We start from the raw sequence: 17,829 nt of genomic DNA, 5'->3' as shown, positions 1-17,829 counted from the left end.
CCAGGTCTCCTGAGCACAGGCCCCTGAAATGGCCCAGCTTCCGCGTCCAAAAGCTGCAGCCATTCCGTACAATCCCCACTCTAAGCCTCTCCTCTGTGCCCGGGGAGATGCACAGGCGAGTAACGCAGAACAAGCCCCGTACCTGGCAGGGCTCACATTTGCTGAGGAGGATGGTGACAAGTAAACAAACAGAGATACCCTGGTTCCAGGCCGTGAGAGCTGCTATCATGAAAAATAAAGCCGGGCAGGGAGAGGAGCGTGCTGAGAGGGTGGGGGTGGCCAGGGAGGGCTTCTCTGGGAGGTGACCGTGGACAGAAGGCGTGCGAGTGTGGCTTCGTGGGGACCACGGACACACACTCCTGGCACAGGGAAGGGCTGGAGCACAGGTACAGAGAGCAAAGGTACTCAGTGTCCCCTCGGCCACCGCCCGAACCTGCCCGTGACCGCCCCCCCTTTGCTGCTCCTAAGGCCTCCTCCCCAGCAGCCCGCCCACCATAACTCCCCTACTCCCGGGAAGAGAGAAGAGTCATGTGTTCCTCTCTGCTCTGCAACCCGAGAGTCGCCGGCCACATTTGCAGCACGGTCACTTTGAGGGGAGGGAGCGTGATGCAATAAAATGAGTGTGACCTCTGACATCAAACAGTGCCTGGTTCAAGGGTCTGCTTTGCTTAACTGGCTGTGTTACGTTGGACAAGCCACTCTGCCTCTCTGAGCCTTAATCTCCTCACCTGGAATGCAAGGGAAAGGAAGCCCACCTCACAGAGTTAGGAGGAGTATGTAAGTGGCAGCACCTGGCAGAGCACCTAGTACATGGTACGTGCTTGGCAAAGATTGGTTCTCTGCCCTACACTGACACCCTTGGAAATTAAGACAATTTTTTTTTTTGTTCAACCAACTGTGTTAACTCGTGTCTTATTGCAGCGTAAGGCCCTGGGCCTACCCATCTGTTGGGTATGGGGGCTGTGAGATGACCCTTGAGGAAGATCCCATCATGGCCCAGCCTGACGAGAGGGCCCTGGCCCAGAGGAGAGCTGCGCAGACAAGCAGGAGCAGAAAAGATACTAGGCATTGCCCTTACCGCAGGTACAAGGACCAGATGCTCAAAGAAACCAGGATCAAGGCGGGACACTTAACTGCTGTCCTCTTCCCCTCCCACCTCTGGCTCACTGGCCCAGGGCCCAGGCCCTTGCCTCCTGACTCTCCTGGGGAACAGCCAGCTAGAGGCCAAAACGATCTCAGTTCTTCTCACAAGCAAGGAGACAATCAGGTATTAACTCATAGCAAGACCTTAGGTAACCTCTTCCTTCTTTGGGCCTGAGTTCTCCCATCCATAAAAAGAGGGCCTGGATGACCTCTAGGGGTCCTTCCAGCTCTGACCTCGCTAATTCTGACCCTGGATGCTGGCCCTATTCATCCCGCCCCAAGGCTAGCTGCTTGCCCACTGCTGCCATCTGGTGGCCCTCTGGGTCCAGCCGCACTTGGGTTTGGCCAGGCCCCCCAGCAAGCCCTGTACTCGAAGGATCCAGCTTCAAAGCATGAATCTTGCTTCTGCTTCAGCTGGACACACACCACACTTCCATGGACCACAGATCAATGGGTATTCATTGCCAAACATAAAACCCAAAAATAACACAAATTCATCTCTCCAGCAGAAACAACACGACTGCAGCTGAGAGACTGACCTCCCTGCCCAAGGAGAGGAAGGAACTGCCCAAGGTCACACAGCTGCCTGGCTCCCAGACTAGCCCACAGTTCCACTTTACCACAATGCTTAGGGCTGGTGGGCACCCTGCAAACCAAAAATAATGTCAGCCCAGGACCAAGGAAACAAAGCCTTTCGAAGGTGGGAAACAAAGTGTCAGGATTCCTTGCAAACTTCAAGAAAGGGTAAGACAGGACATGGGAACATGTGAGCACTGCTTGAAGAAACGCACTGGAAATAACAAACTGGAGGTGCCCGGGGTATCTGCTAACCTTGGAGGGCATCAGCCACGGGGACACCTGCTAGGCCTTCCATAAGCCAGCCTCCAAGTCAGCACCCAGCGCAGATCCCAGGCTGGGCACACCACCAGAGGACGAGGAAGACACGCTGGGGTAGGACCATGTGTCTGCATGTGCTTCTTCCACCAGACACGAGCTCCTCGGGGTAGAGTTAAGTCTTTTCTTCTCTATCTTCAGGCCTCTCAGCACCTGGCCCGAGCAGCTCCGTAAAGATGCATCCAGGCAGATCTCTCAGATTCCTGCACAATCGTGGGAACTGTCCATGTTTTGTGGACTCAACTGGCCACACTCTTGGCTCTTGACTGCAGCCTTCTCCTAAACCCTCTAGTGCAGACCCTGAGAAAGTATACTGTGTGGCTTTAAATAGATCACTTGCCTTTTCTGGCCTCTATTATCTCACATCTGCAGCATAATGGGAGTTCTACTAGATAATCCTCAAAGTCCTTTTAATTCTAAAATTCTAGAATTTGAAACCCAATCAGAGCAAATCAAAGCTATTCTTCACCTGCAGAGCAGATAGGGACAGTGGGAAAGGGGAAGCAATGGAACAATGCTTCCCTCTAGTGGTGTAATGCTGTCACTACACCCTCTCAGCTCTAAGCCCTATCAACAAACTCCATTCGATCCCACCCTGAACTCTGAACAGGAACAGTCGGCTTGCATCCACTGCAGAGGAGCAGGAAAGAAAGCAAGGACACCAGGAACCAACGAGGCCCTGAGCCAGTGCCACAACAGTGGAGAAATTCCATCTTTAGGAGCAAGTAGATCTTGGAGCTCAAAGAACCTCTTGTGACCTCCAACTCCCATCTTCCGATGAGGAAACCAAGGCTCAGGGATGTTCAGAAGGGACTTGTCTGAGGTCACAAAGCTGACTCATGACTAAGCCAAAAATAGATCTCCGCGTTCCTGCCTCCTTCTACAGTCTCTTGCCTCTCTTCCATGAGACCTCCCAAGTGAAGCCCGTGGAAGCAACGTGCAAGGACACATACCCCGGAAGGGGAGGTGAAGGGGCTAGTTCCCTGCACGGAGGGGCAAGAAATTTTATTCATTAACCTTAACATTTATGGGGGATATAATCAGACTACAAATTATTCAGCATAAAAATATAATAGAAAATAAAAGCCTCACATAATTCCACCAATCAGAGATAAAATTCTGGTACATTTCCTTCTGGTCTTTCCTAGTCAAGTATCCTTTTAAAAGAAAAGTTGGAAGTTACAGTGTAGTACTTTATTATAACCCACTCTTTTCACTTACCATATCATGAGCATATTCCTGTCATTAAATATCCTTCTAAAACAGCCTATTTAACAACTATATATTCTAACATATGGTTGTATCATAATTTATTTTAATAAAGACCCCTACAACCCCTCTTGTATCCACGCATTTGTTGTCTTTATAAATTAGGCTGCGATGAATGGCATTGTACTTAATCTTCTAATACTTCTGTAATTATTTCCTTAGGTCAGTTTTATTTTAATATAGGATAGAATTTCAGAGCTGGAACGGTCCCTAGAGATCACTATGTCCACCCCTCCTATTGCCCAGGGGGGTAAGAAAGGGACCAGGGAATTTTGTGTCTTGCCAGAGGACAAAAAGAAAACAACAGAACCAAGTCCCAAACTCTCCACCCATTAAAACGTGACCTTCCCGGGACGCCTGGGTGGCTCAGTCAGTTAAGCGTCTGCCTTTGGCTCAGGTCAAGATCCCAGGGTCCTGGGATTGAGTCCAGAGTCGGGCTCCTTGCTCAGCAGGAAGCCTGCTTCTCCCTCTGTCTGCCACTCCCCCTGCTTATCCTCGTACTCTCTCTCTGACAATATTAAAAAAAACTTTAAAAAATAAATAAAATAAAATGTGACCTTCCCAAAGGATTTCACACCCTTCCCTGACCACGCTCACCCACATGTACCTATCATTCCCCTAAAACCCTAGAGCCTTCAGTGTCTGGGCCAGTCTTCTGACTCTTTGCCACGGTTCTTTTTTACTCTTCTACTAAATATTTCACTTGTTCATCCAAGTGATTCTGGATTTTATATTCCCCTGTATTCTGTAGCACAGTGCTATAAACATATAGGTAAGCATTCCACAAATACCTGCTGAAGGATCAAGGATAACTAAGAATTTCCTTCCTCACTGCTTGGAAGAATCAGTGGCAGAAATTGGAGAAAGATGTTCCTCTAAAGAGCAAAAGAAGTTCAGTTAATGAGCTAGAGCATTCTGAGATACATACTTGGAATTAGTGTAGCAGGCTTGGGGACAAAAGACCAGGTTCGAGTTTTAGTTCTGCCAGTCTGGTAAACCAGGGTGATGCAGCTAACCAATTAGGGACTTGCCTGTGACACAGGGACAACACCCATCTTGCCAGCTTCTCATGAGGAAATGGATACGAAAGCACTTTGTAGCGATCAAAGTGGTCCGGAAGAGCTATGATTGCTAGTGTATTATCACAAACAGAATCCTGGAATGAATCCTGTAATGGCATCCTGACCTTTACTCCTGGGCACCATCTCCTACTTTCTATTGCACACACAAATCCATTAAGGAAATCTATGGCCACACACTTGAGGTCAGAATCAGTGTTTTTTTGAAGCAGAACTTCATGTACAGAAGAAACTACTCTTCCTGGCTCGGGTCCCTGGGTTGGATTAGTGAAGTCCAACACATCTCCTCATCATCTCTGGAGAGGATGAGACAAGGTGGAGAGAGCGCTGCACGGAGAGCCTGGAGACCTGAGTTGCTCTACCTCCTCCACTCACGCCCCGTCAACCCTCAGTTTCCCCAGCTCTAAACTGATGGAGTCAGGCCCGATGAGCTCGACGTTCTCATCCATTCCTGACATTCTAAGGATTCTCGGACAAAAACGAGTGACTTTAATAATAAGCAAATTAGTCATTTCACAATAGTCCTTTGGGCTCGCTTTGACTTTCAACCATTGGGTTTTCAGAGTTCTAAAGCACAAACATCATGAATTCCAAAGCATCTGCTTTAAATAGAGCCCATGAGGTCAGAATCTCCCTGAGCTCAGTTGAGGCTTCACGATATTTGGTCCCAAAGAAGATGGAGTAATATACACTGTCACCCTATTCTAAAAAGGATCTTGGCCCCAAAACAGCATTAGATATATTTATAAATTCAAAAAAAATAGTGTGAATCAATGGCTGGGCTTGGATTTCACTAATGCTTCGACATCAAATACAGTAAAATATCTCTTGGTCGGTGACACGTGAAGCAAGAAAGGAGCGTGGCTAAGAGTTGGTCCCTTCCACATGTGTCCTGCAATTCCCCACTTTATTTTTTTTTTTTAAAGATTTTAACACAAGCAGGGGGAGTGGGCGAGGAAGGAGCAGGCTTCCCGCTGAGCAGGGAGCCCGATGCGGGGCTCGATCCCAGGACTCTGGGATCATGACCCAAGCCGAAGGCAGCCGCTTAACTGACTGAGCCACCCAGGCACCCCTGCAATTCCCCACTTTAAAGAAACAAAAGAATAAAACATATCTCAACTATAAAAGGATATAACCAAGAACCAAGAGGACTATGATAGGAGGGGAATATTTTACTGGAAAGTAGAATTGGACTTCCAGCTTAAATGCTGCCAAAAATCACACTCTCTCCTCTTTCTTTCAGTTTTCTCATCTGAAAGGTGAAGAAGTGCCTTCTTCCATCTCTGATTCTCTACAACTTCCAAGTCTCTGGGACCGTCTTAGATGACACCGAAGAAAGTGAAGAATGTCAAGAACTCTGTATTTGGGTTCCCTTTCTCAGTCCACAGCCATTGTGAGACCACAAGACTACTTCGGGATACCGTGTGGCTCAAGGAAAGCTTCCGGCATGCCAAAAGCAACCGGATTCTAGACACTGACCAACCCCATACTAAGGTCGGGATCTTGTGTAAATCATTCCCCTTGAGATGCTAACAAATCACCAGCTACCAGCACTTAGCATTTGTAAGCATCGATCTTTCTGCACTCGCCAGGAGAGTTCTGAATCAACCTGTTACCTGTCCAGAGACATCCAAATCAGCCCCCTGGAGACTTCTGCTGGAAGAAGATATTGGGCATGTGACCTCCAGAGAGCTCCAGAGTTTCCAAGAGCAGAGGACGCTAATGTGTACTGAACCGAAACATGAGCCCAGTCCTCATGGATGCTGGAAGCTTTAAGACATCATCTCATTTAATCCTCAAACAAGATCAGCAAAATTTCCCCCATTTTCCTAATGATAAAATAAGCTCATTTATTCATTTGTTCAACATGTATTGAGCACCAACCTCATACGTGCCAAGTACTTTGCCAAGCACCGGGGATATAATGCTGAATGAAAGCAATGTAGCTCCTGCCCTTATAAGGCTCCCTGTCTAGTGGGAGGAGGAGCTAGTCAAAGAATCCACAAAAAAGACCACAAAGGAGAAGTTGTAGTGCTAGGAGACGGATAAAAGGGAAAAGTGACTAGTCAGGGACGTCAAGGGAAGGCCTCCCTGGGGAGGCAATGACTAAGCTGAGGTCTGGAAAAAAAAAAAAAAAAAAAAGGATGTAACTAAGTCAAAATGAAGAAGGAGCGCAGGGATAAGTGTGCCAAATCGAGGGAACATGAGGTGCAAAGGCAGTGGGAAATCCATGACGCAGAGTGGAGATCGGCTGGACAGGCAAGAGCCGGCACGTATGAAACGGGGCTGGCACGGCAGGCAGAGGGCAGACCACATGGGGCCTCGTGGGACCACGAAAGAGTATGTTTTCATCATAAGAACATTGGGAAGCCACTGGACTGTGACATGATGGGTTTATAAAGACCTTCCAAGTGAGGTATGGAGAACAGATGGAGGGGGGCAGGAAGTGAGGAAGACGAGGAGGTCTGGAAGACCCAAGTCACCCAGGAGTCCCGCGAAGTTCCTGAGAACAATGATCACGGACATTAAGCAGCTTGGGAAAGGTTTCTAGAATGCAGCTCCTCCAGCCTGAGACACAGGTATCCTTGCCAACTTTCCCAGATCCACTGCAGGATCCAGGGAAGAGGTTTCAGGGGCCTGATCCACAGTGGTGGCAACAAGGGTGGAGAGAGCCCGGGCTGCCCACAGCCACACAATCAGGATGCCAACAGAGCTGAGACGCAGAAACCTAGGCCTGTCTGACTTCAAAGCCCCCGCTGCTCTTTACCTTGCTATTTATTCATTCATTCAACAATTTCGTTACTAACCCTCTACTACGTGCCAGGCCTGTGCCAGGTGCTGGGGACAGAGCCACAAGCAAACAGACATGCTGTCACAGGGCTGACAGTCTAGGCATTAAACGAGAACACACACAGATGTATACAGTTACAAACTGGGATGTGTACTGCGAAGGAGTAATAGTGTGATCAGAGATCTTCACAGGAAAACTATCTATAAGGCCACAAAGATCTTCCTAACTGTTGATGAAAAGAAAAAAGCCACTTGCCAGCCTACGTGTAAGTGAAAGACTTTAGGAAACTTTCCCTCTCAGAGCTGGACACTGAGCATCTATGGCCGGCTCATAAGCCCTCAGGGAGAAAGCTGGTATGTCTCAAGTCCTGCACAGACCCTGTCGACATACAAGTTTCTAAAAGTCTCGCTCACTCCTTAATACACTCACATATCTCAACCACAGGCACCCCTCACTTAGATGTGGACAGCATTTTACAGTTAGTTGGGATCTTTCACACAGATCCACTCATTTGACCCTCACGGCAGCCCTATGTAGAATGCCGGCAGGTTATGATATCCTACTTGGGAGAGGAGCAAGTTGAGGCCTAGACAGGTAAAGTGACTTGACCAAGGCTGCCATTGACCTAGGAAGGCACCCAGATCTGCCACCCAGATTTCACTAGAAGCATCTCGGGCCAGGAAATCAGGACTCTGGGATGAGATGGCTGCAGGTCACTGAGTCTGGATAAAGTCACCCAGGAGTCCCGCGAAGTTCCTGAGAACAATGATCAGGGACATTAAGCAGCTTGGGAAAGGTTTCTAGAATGCAGCTCCTCCAGCCTGAGACACAGGTATCCTTGCCAACTTTCCCAGATTAGAACAGGTTCTCTTGGACTCTTTCCAAGTGCCTCTGACTAACAGAGAAAAGTATTTTTCCATCGCAAACACTGCAGGCAGGCACCCGACTCCTGAAGTGGGAGGGCAGAGACCGCATCCCAGATGCCCATACAGACCAGCTGTAAAGTTATCCTGACACTGTGTTAACTGCCCTAGCTAAGCCCCTACCACTGGGGATGCAGGGCAGTCTCGGGCGTCACGTCTCAGTGTTGGCAAGACTCACATTTGGGACTAGGTATTTCTTTGTTGTGGAGGACTCTCCTGTGCATTGCAGGAGGTTCAGCAGCATCCCTGGCCTCTACCAACTAGATGTCAGTAGCGCCCCCAAGCTGTGACAACCAAATATGTCTCCAGACACTGCAAACAATCCCTGGGGCACAAAATGGCCTGGGGTTGAGAAGCACTGGTCGAAGGACTGTGCAGAATGGGGGAAAGCAGAGTCCACTCCTCTTTCTCTTCTCCTAACCCACCCCCTCCCATCCCATCTAACCGGACAGATAGATGGCCAGTGTGCAGAAATCCTTCTTTTAATCAATATCACACAACGAATGCCTTCCAGAATGAGCCTGAGAGCAGGCTGCTGGTGTGGCCTGCAGGTAAGTCCCAGGAGCAGTTCACCACTGGCGCTTGTAAAAACAACCAGAGCCAAATAACTCCTTGTTCCACTAATGAGCTGCCTCTGACCCTGTGAGCAAATCTTGTTCCCATTAATATGAGCAGCTGAGTCTGACTGAACTGGAAGCCCTGGGTGTTTCTCCCCTGTGACGCTGGGCCAGGGCAAGAGCTTCTCCGGCCGCTAGAAGGCGCACCAAATCGGTGAGTCAAAGAGCAGGAGACTCCCATTTACCCAAATTCGGTACAAGAGCCAGGACCCTCAGACACCCCAGCTTACAACCGTTCTGGACTGAGGAGAAAGGGGAAAGTGACAGAGTACATAAACAAGAGATCTGAATTAACAAATTAGTTAAACAGCTGAAGCATTACCGAAAAAGCTCGCTGTGAAGTGGGGGTGGTGACGGGAAGCCGAGCTCTAGAGCAGCTGAGGTGACTCAGACAGGGTCAGGGCGGTGGGTTCCAACCCCCGACCCCGAGGGTGGAAATCGGTGTCGGTTACAAGGCTACACGGCGAGCACCAGAGAAGCAGCGTCTTCGCATCTGTCGTTCATCAGCCACCTAACTAGTGAGAGGGTTTGTGACACACTCAACCAAACTCACTGCCATTCGGTGGTGAGTGTATTTGACCGCATGGTAGTTCTGTGAAGACTGACTAACCATGAAACACCCACCTGTTAATACCCAGTTACTCACACTCCTGCTCCTTTCTATGCCCCTTCTGCATGCTGAACATAGCTGTCGCTGCATGTCTCCGACAGCAATGTACCGAAACTGGATAACAGGTCGGTCTCCCCCGGTGGCCAGCGGGCTCCCTGAGGGCAGGGTTTATATCTATACAAGGTGTGATACATAAATAGATCCCCACCATTTGTATGATGGATGGACGGACAGACATATGGATGGATGGTAAAGTCTTCCATGTCTATATTCATACACTCAGGCCTGTCTACACGTTCTGGGGAGGGCATAGCCCAGGTCTTTTCTCCAACGCTCACCAGATTGCTCAATAGGTTCCCGATAAACAATAATTGATTTGGTTGGACTCGTGAATACAAAGAGACAAACTGAAGCCTTCTGTTCATGAACCAGTGAGACCAAGGAAAGAGGTCAGAAATCCCCACTGTCTACCTTGACTCATGTATTTGAAGATATTTACTCTTTTAACTAGAATGTGAAGATACAGAAGTGAACAAGACTAACATGGTGCTATCCCTCACAAAGCTCACTGTCCAGGTAAAAGGCAAATATTAACAATTGTACAAATGCACAATTACTGTGCTTAGTGAGTCTCCTTAAGAAGAGTTTCTGTAGCTAGTCCCAATCTTCTAGCAGTCTGAACCTCTCCGAGGAAAGTCATGATTTTCCCCTTTAGAGAATCCTCTGAAGTGGTCAATATGGAAAGTTTATTTTACACCTTTGTTATACAGGCCTCTGTTCCAAATTAGTCATAAAATTTTTTAAAAGACCAATGAAAAGCCTCATAGATATGAAGACTCACAAGTGTATGTCTGTGTGTTCCAATGTGTAGTAGGTGGGACTTGCCAGGGATAACTGAAGCGGACCTGAAAACCTACAAAAAACAGAAGCCACTGAAGTAACTAACAGTCACTAGGTAGGTATTTGGGAGTCTGGAGATCTGTGTGCAGCTAACAAGCAGGTCAAGGGCAGGCAAGGAGACTCCTGAGAACCCCTGAAGTTCAGGAGGCTCTGACATGATCATAGATCTTAAGAATTACAAATGGCCTGTCTGGGAAACTCTATGTAAGTCAGCAGAAACTCTAGGAAGGCAGGGAAGAAGAGCGGCCATAAGAAAAACAAGCCCAGAGAACAAAATCAGCAATATGAAGACCACAAAAGGAGATGTGCCCTAAGGGAAAGATAAGAAATAAATACAGACTCAAGAAAAGATAAAGATGCCAAAAGCTGGATGGCATGGCACCATAAGGTAACATCTGAGAGGATATATGGGATGTCTGAATCAATGTATGTGGTTTGTTAGGGTTAATGGAAATGTAAATCAAAATATCATTCCAGCCATGATTCAAAGTAATGCTCCTGCCTCGATCTTGAAATACTAATCTTTAAGTTTCGGAAGCTTTTAATTTAGATTCAGGCGAAAATGCAAGTAGAGGGCGCCTGGGTGGCTCAGTCGGTTAAGCGACTGCCTTCGGCTCAGGTCATGATCCTGGAGTCCCGGGATCGAGCCCCGCATCGGGCTCCCTGCTCGGTGGGGAGTCTGCTTCTCCCTCTCCCGCTCCCCCTGCTTGTGTTCCCTCTCTCGCTATGTCTCTCTCTGTCAAATAAATAAATAAAATCTTTAAAAAAAAAAAAAAAGAAAAAGAAAATGCAAGTAGAGTCATCTCTTCAGCTAGGACAAGGCAAAGACTCCCCAACAACCCGGACAAACTTCTGGGTGATGCTTGCTACAATGGGTTCCTTCTCAAAACCTCACGGATTCATAGGGCCAGAAAGAGTCCCTCTAACCTAGCCTTGCCTCTTTGGGTGTAAACCTCTGATCCAGAGAGGAAACGCTCCATATCTGGCTGACTGCAGAACTCGATCCCAGATCCTCCCTGTCCCAATCCATAGAGTTTTTCATAGTAAAAACCCACTTACTTAGTCCTGAGCATTCACAGCTGTTCAGACAGCTGTCCTCCCATTCCTACCCCCCCCCCCCCACCCCCCCTGTTCTTACCAACCACAATTTCTCTGCTGCTCTCTCACCTGTCTGAGCAACCAGGTGTGTCCACCCACTCCAGACAGAAGTGACCTTTTCATTCTGAAAACAATGTGCTTCTATTTTCTGGGGCATAGGAAGAAAAGCAGCCAAGGAAGCCAGTAGTCCATGCTTGTTGCTTCCCCAAACATACAGCTCTCCTGCATCTTAAACAAACAGAAGAGGAACAAAAGAGGTGAAGGAACATTAGTTCAAACTGATGGGAAATAACACAAATCTGAAAAAAAAAGTGGTTAAGAGAAGTTGTATGATTCTTATGCTATGACGCTGAGTAGAGCAAAGCAGGATACAAAATTCATGCCTAGCATATTAACATATAAGTTTGTTTTTAATTCTATAAACAGGAAACAAGGCCAAATGTTCTTAGTTTGTCAAGGAATAAGAACGTGTAAGTTTATTTTTTCATCAATTCATTCAACAAATATTTATTGAACATCTACCACAAAAAAAACATGTTTCTCCATTTTCTCCATTTTTTAAAAAACATGCTTGCATTGCCTTTGGTTAGGAAAAATATGCATAACTCTTTAAAGTAACAGGTTAAAAGATATATTATTTAAGTGTAAACTTTTCAGACCCAAGATTATCTCACAACATGTCCCGTCCAGCAGAAAACAGAATGCTGCTACCTCCCATACGCACAGCACTATAGTTCATTTGAACCTCGTTGTAGTCCCGAGGTATGAGCAGGAACGCCACTGACTGACACTGTGAATTAACAGAAAGAAAGCAAATTCACAGTCAAGTGACTCTGGCTTCTATTCCTGGACCTGCTAACCAGCTACTGACCTTGGACAAATCACTTCCTAAGCCTCAGTTTCACCAGCTGAAAATCGGAGGGCAGGGCGGATGGCCTCAAAGGGCAGACCATGTAACTGATGACATGGGCCACAAGAGAGACTGGTGGGCCACAGCGGCAAGCCACAGGGCACATGCTTTTCTAAAAGGCATTCAAGTTCAAAAGCATTTTTAACTGGAAGCCAGACCAAATGGAGCCATGAGCTACACAGTTTGGCCCGTGAACCTACAGTTTGTGACTCCCTGACTGATCCCTAAGAGCTTTTCCAACCAACCCTGACATCCCACATTTCTACACTGTACCATACAGCACACAGCACACACACATGGCCCCGAACGCCTGAAATGTGGCCAGTCCAAACTGAGATATGTTGTCAAACAAAAAAAAGCACAACAGATTGCAAAGACATAGCACAAAAAAACCCAAAAACAACATAGTTCCTTAATAATCTTCATATTGATTACTGGTTGAAATAATATTGTGGGTATATCAGGTTAAATAAAATATATTATTAAAATTAATTTACCTGCTTTTTACTTTTTGACAGGTGGCTCACATATTTCTATTAGACAGCATTCTTCTAGAAGCTAAATTAATCAAGGCTTGGAGATGTTAAATGACTCTCAAGATCACATGGCTAACAGAAAGCCAAGTCCTCTGCTTCCAACTGCGTTTTGTGACCTCCCAGAAAAGTTTTCCAGCACTGCTTGCCATAGGGAAGTCTGGTATAAAGCCAAACAGTATCATTAAAGGACATCAGACCAAGATTCGGGGTTCTAGTCCGTGCTACTCCATCGCCCTCTCACACCGGCGTATCACTTCACATTCCAGGTCTGTTTCATCAGGTCGAAGATGGGGGAGCGTAAGTCAGGGGAGCCATTCCGTCACTCAGTTGACCTTGTAGCACTGACATCCTGCAGTTCGACGATGTGAATTTGGTGTACTTCATGCCCTGAGAGAGGGCAACCTCCATGGACTTCGCCAGAGTGTACAAAGTAGGAAGATCTCTTACAAGAGAGCAGAGAAGCCCCTCAGCAAAGTCTCAACCCATTTAATGGACCGGCTGGCTACCAAGCTGCTACTGACGGTGAGCCCGGGTCTGTAATAAGCCTCCATTTATCTTAGAGAGTCTAGGCCAGCTTTTTGCAAAGACAAACTGTCTTCCACATGCGGATCATTACACTGTTGCATCAGCAGGCAAAATTACATTCTGCTGCAATGCCAACTAGTTATATAACCTACCACAACTCCAAAGAGAAGGTCTAAAGAGCAATGAACAAAATCCAACATGTAACAGCTTGAACTAGACCAGGAAGGAGGGAGATTAATTTCAACAATTTTTAAGTCACTTTCAAAATATCAAAAACCAATTTCCTTTGTGAATATACTTTAAAAATCACTAAATTACACACTTTAAAGGGGCAAATTTTATATATGAGTTATATCTCAATAAAACAAAACTCAACATCTGTGTTTTAAAAACACCATAAAAGGGGCGCTTGGGTGGCTCAGTCGGTTAAGCGGCTGCCTTTGGCTCAGGTCATGATCCCAGGGTCCTGGGATCAAGCCCTGCATCGGGCCCCTTGCTCAGCAAGAAGCCTGCTTCTCCCTCTCCCACTTCCCCTGCTTGTGTTCCTGCTCTCACTATCTCTCTCTCTGTCAAATAAATAAATAAAATCTTTAAAAATAAATAAATAAATAAATACACCATAAAAGTGTTCCACATATGAAATAATAAATAACTTCACTAACTGTAAGATTTTTGAAGAAACTGTTAGCAAGCAATTAGAGAATCTAAGTTTACATAATGCTGGCCATTTCAAATTGATTAGGCTAGAGTAGAAACGTCTCTTACGATACTTCTATTCTCAGAAAAGAATGCCTTCCTCAACCCTCACTGACTGTGGGGCACGAACTAGTCACTTCTCACCCTGGGGCCTCCAGCCCTTCCTCTACAAAAGGAGAGATAGGGCCAAATGCCCAGGGGCCTCCCTTACACTTGGCATTCACTTCAACTCAACCCTTTTAACCTATATGTAAGTCGACCTAATATGAGACATAGGCTAAAAGTAGGTATCTCTTTTGTTAGTTGGTTATTTGAATTTGTTAAATAACAAATTATCCGTAGTTTAGAATTTGTAATGTACTTAAACTCTCACATTGTGGCTTTTGTATTCTGGAAACAGTAGCAACTTCTTGGTTGGACTGCATTACACATTTGACATTGAAGAATGCATGTCACCATTAATTACCCATACTGTGTAGACCTATGTACACATACACCTTAATTTCCACATAAAACACTAAAAACACTATGTATGAAAGTCATTCCCCTTTGCTCAAAAAAGTTCCTGCCTTCAGCTCCAGTCTTACCAAAATAAATCTCTCAGAGCTCTTGTCTCAGTCTACTGGTAGGGATCAGGGCAGTCTTGGCTTTGAAAGAGAACCTTTCAAAGAGATAACCTTCACTTCCAAGAAGATGCTGCTTTGTCATTGGAAAGTAGTACTGTATTGGTGCGGTATCTCCAATGGATGGAAGGATGCATAACCAAAAAGAGAGATATAGTGTGAGAGAGAAAAACAGATTAGACAGAGAGATGGAGGGATCAAAGAGATGAAATAGATTGCAGAAATGCATAAAAATACAAAATAGATTAGAGAAATATGTGCATGACTCCATTTAGAAAGATATACAGACAGAGATTAGATAGGAATATACACAGAAGAAAGGTAAATAAAAATGGAGATAAATAGAAACATAAAGAGTCGATGAAAACAGACAGAGCAGAGAGGTAGATAAATGCCCTGGAAGACAGAGGTGGATAGAACAGGTGAGTCGGAGAGCAAGCAGCTAGAGGGAATAGACAGCTGTATTAGACCCCAGATGGTCAGGTAACAATGTGCTACACAAACTAACTGCTGGCTCTGGAATTTTGCAATCAAAACTACCCTGAGGGACATTCTTGTCCCTACTGTACAGCTGAGAGGAGAGGAAGTGAGCCTGTGTTTCCTTCATGCGGACGCCTTACATGTATTGTCATCTTTACTTCTCAAAACTACCCACAGAGTACGCAATAGAGAAGGCAATGGTCTCGGAAGGTAAAGTGACTTCCTAAGATCAGACCAGGGGTGGCGGCAAAATTCTGACTCCAAGTCTCCGCTCTTCCCTCTGTGTCCCAAAAGAAACGTGCAGAACTCCAAATGGTGCGTTAGACTCGGAGAGCTGGTCCTTACCTGTCAATGAAGCTGAGTGATCTGAGCCAGCAAGAACATAGGTTGCTTTAGAATTCTCCAGGCCTACAAAAAAAAAAAAAAAAATCTTTTGAAAGCACATTTATAACAGAACAAATTGGGCAGAGAAGGGGCTCGGGTAGCACCACCGGGGCCCGAAAGAAACCTGCAGCCAAAACAGGCAGGTCTGAGTCGGTGGCGCTGGCCAGAAAGATGGATGATGTGGTGGGGACACTGTTTACACACCAAGGCATTGAACAAATAAGTAAATATACCGAAGATAAAGGAGCCCGATTTCTCACTAGCGGAGTGGAGAGGAAAGGTAGAAGCCTAGAATCGACCATGTGATAGTGGATTGTAATTGGAGAAATCACTGTAAACTCATGGTTTCGAGTAGAGACAGACAAACAGACATGGGTGTACATATGTGGAAATATGTGTGTGCACACAGCTCTCTCATAGCTCTGTCCACGCGTGGGCCTAGAAGCGACAACATCTCACACATTCAGCTGCCGTCTCATAGTGTGCAGGCAAACTCAGGACTCCAAAGAACATACAGGCAGAATTAAGAATTGTTGTGAACCGGCCTTCCATCTCCAAATCTAGCACTTTTCCTCCCTAATTACACTGCCTTCACTGACAGGTTATAATCTCAACTGACTCTGCTAGAAACTGTGGTCACTGGGTCTAGCATGCAGAGAAAGGCAGTCTTATTCTGTAACTCTTTCCTGACACTTCTGTTTATTAACTAGTGTTAATAAAATGCCCCTCACACCTTTGAGGATCCTGCAAAATGAGAAAAGGACAAAGCAGATGTTTCCAGCACATTCACCAGAGAGGAAGCATGGGGCCTCGCAGCAAGGCAAGGAGGGGACGTCCAGGGTTGCAGCTGCAGAACCAATGGCAAGGAGGTAACGAAGGGGAAACAAAAAGGGAACGACTTTGAGGGCAGGAAGCTCACGATCTATTCTAATGTCCTATCAGAAAACTCCACCAATCAACTCAAAATCTAAGCTGTGCCCCAAACAGAACCCAAACAGGTCATTTAAATCAAATCAAAGCATATCTGATTTCTTCCAATTACAGGTCCTGTGCTGAAACAGAAAGTAGATACAGTTTCTGCCCTTAAGAAGCTCAATCTTTGGCATGTAGGAAAACATGAGCAATTCATAATAATGCAGTACATTGTGCTGTCCACGCACATGGAGAAAATGCAATGGAGTCCGAATAGGGAAGACTCTTCACTGAGAAAGCTGTATCTGAGCTAAGCCTTGAAAAATTATCAGGATAAAATAAGGATTACCAGAAGGAACAGGAAGGAAGACATTTCAGGCAGGGGTAACAGCATGCCTATAGACACAGATGAATAAGAAAGCAGGAAATGCCCAGGGAGCAGTGAATACCTAGATGAGGCAGGAAAAAAATGTTTGGGAAGTATGAGTTTATTTTATGAATATGTTCAAGGTCATGTGCAGTGGACTGCCTGTCCAGCATCCAATGCCCCCTCTCCTTCTCCAAGAGTCCTCTCCCCAACTCTACCCCTGGCTTCAGGGTGACCACCCTTGCCCCCAGCTGAATGGGAGCGCCTCCAGGACTTAGGAAAATCAGAACAACCCCAACACCTTGTGCATCACTGTACCCCACTGTGGCTTTCCCTTCCCTTCTTTCCCCACTTCCAATCCCACCCACAAAAATTCCTCCTTTGTTCTCACCTAGAGGAGAGCAGAGGTTTCCTATGTGGGCTTTTCCTACAGCCAACCCTTGGAGACTGGGGCATACAGCAAGAGAGCAAGAGAAGAAGAAAGGAAAAAGAGGAGATGCAGACATGGTGCTCTATGGTGCTAGACAGAGAGAGAGAGAGAGAGAGAGAGAGAGAGAGAGAAGGGGGCCCACAGTGAGAGTGTAGAGCAGAGGGAGAGGTGGGCAGAGAGAGGAGCTGAAAGAGACTGAGCCCCAGAGTGAAAAGCAGAAGAGAAAGCCCTACAGGCTAAATGACCAACAAAGACAGCCCAGACCCATGGGCAGAATGGTCACTACCCACTCCCCATGTGCCCATGTAAAGAGACTTCCCTACAGAGATAAACCATAAGAGACTCTTAATCTCAGGAAACAAACTGAGGGTTGCTGGAGTGGAGGAGGGTGGGAGGGATGGGGTGGCTGGGTGATGGACACTGGGGAGGGTATGTGCTATGGTGAGTGCTGTGAATTGGGTAAGACTGATGAATCACAGACCTGTACCCCTGAAACAAATAATACACTATATGTTAATAAAAATAAATAAAATAAAATACAGAGTCAAAAAAAAAGAGAGAGAGAGAGACTTCCCTACAGAACACTCTTGGCCCCTCACTCAGTCCTGCTCTGCTTTTGGGAGAAGGAACTGGGCTCGCAAG

General features: G+C 46.3%; 1 protein-coding gene across 1 annotated transcript in view; it reads right to left on the bottom strand.

Moving 5' to 3' along the window:
* The window catches only part of SERGEF (secretion regulating guanine nucleotide exchange factor), a 217,663-nt gene that overhangs the window by 183,574 nt on the left and 16,260 nt on the right, over positions 1-17,829 (bottom strand). The window contains exons 7-8 of the mRNA XM_021685832.1: positions 15,440-15,502; positions 11,394-11,552 (exon numbers count right to left, since the gene is read on the bottom strand). Of these exons, the coding sequence (XP_021541507.1) occupies positions 11,394-11,552; positions 15,440-15,502 (222 nt within the window). The remainder of the gene's footprint in view (positions 1-11,393; positions 11,553-15,439; positions 15,503-17,829) is intronic.

The sequence above is a fragment of the Neomonachus schauinslandi genome, chromosome 11 (genome assembly GCF_002201575.2).
Source record: "Neomonachus schauinslandi chromosome 11, ASM220157v2, whole genome shotgun sequence".
Taxonomy (NCBI): domain Eukaryota; kingdom Metazoa; phylum Chordata; class Mammalia; order Carnivora; family Phocidae; genus Neomonachus; species Neomonachus schauinslandi.
Note: the sequence above shows the minus strand (reverse complement) of the source record. Positions and strands in the feature narration are given on the sequence as shown.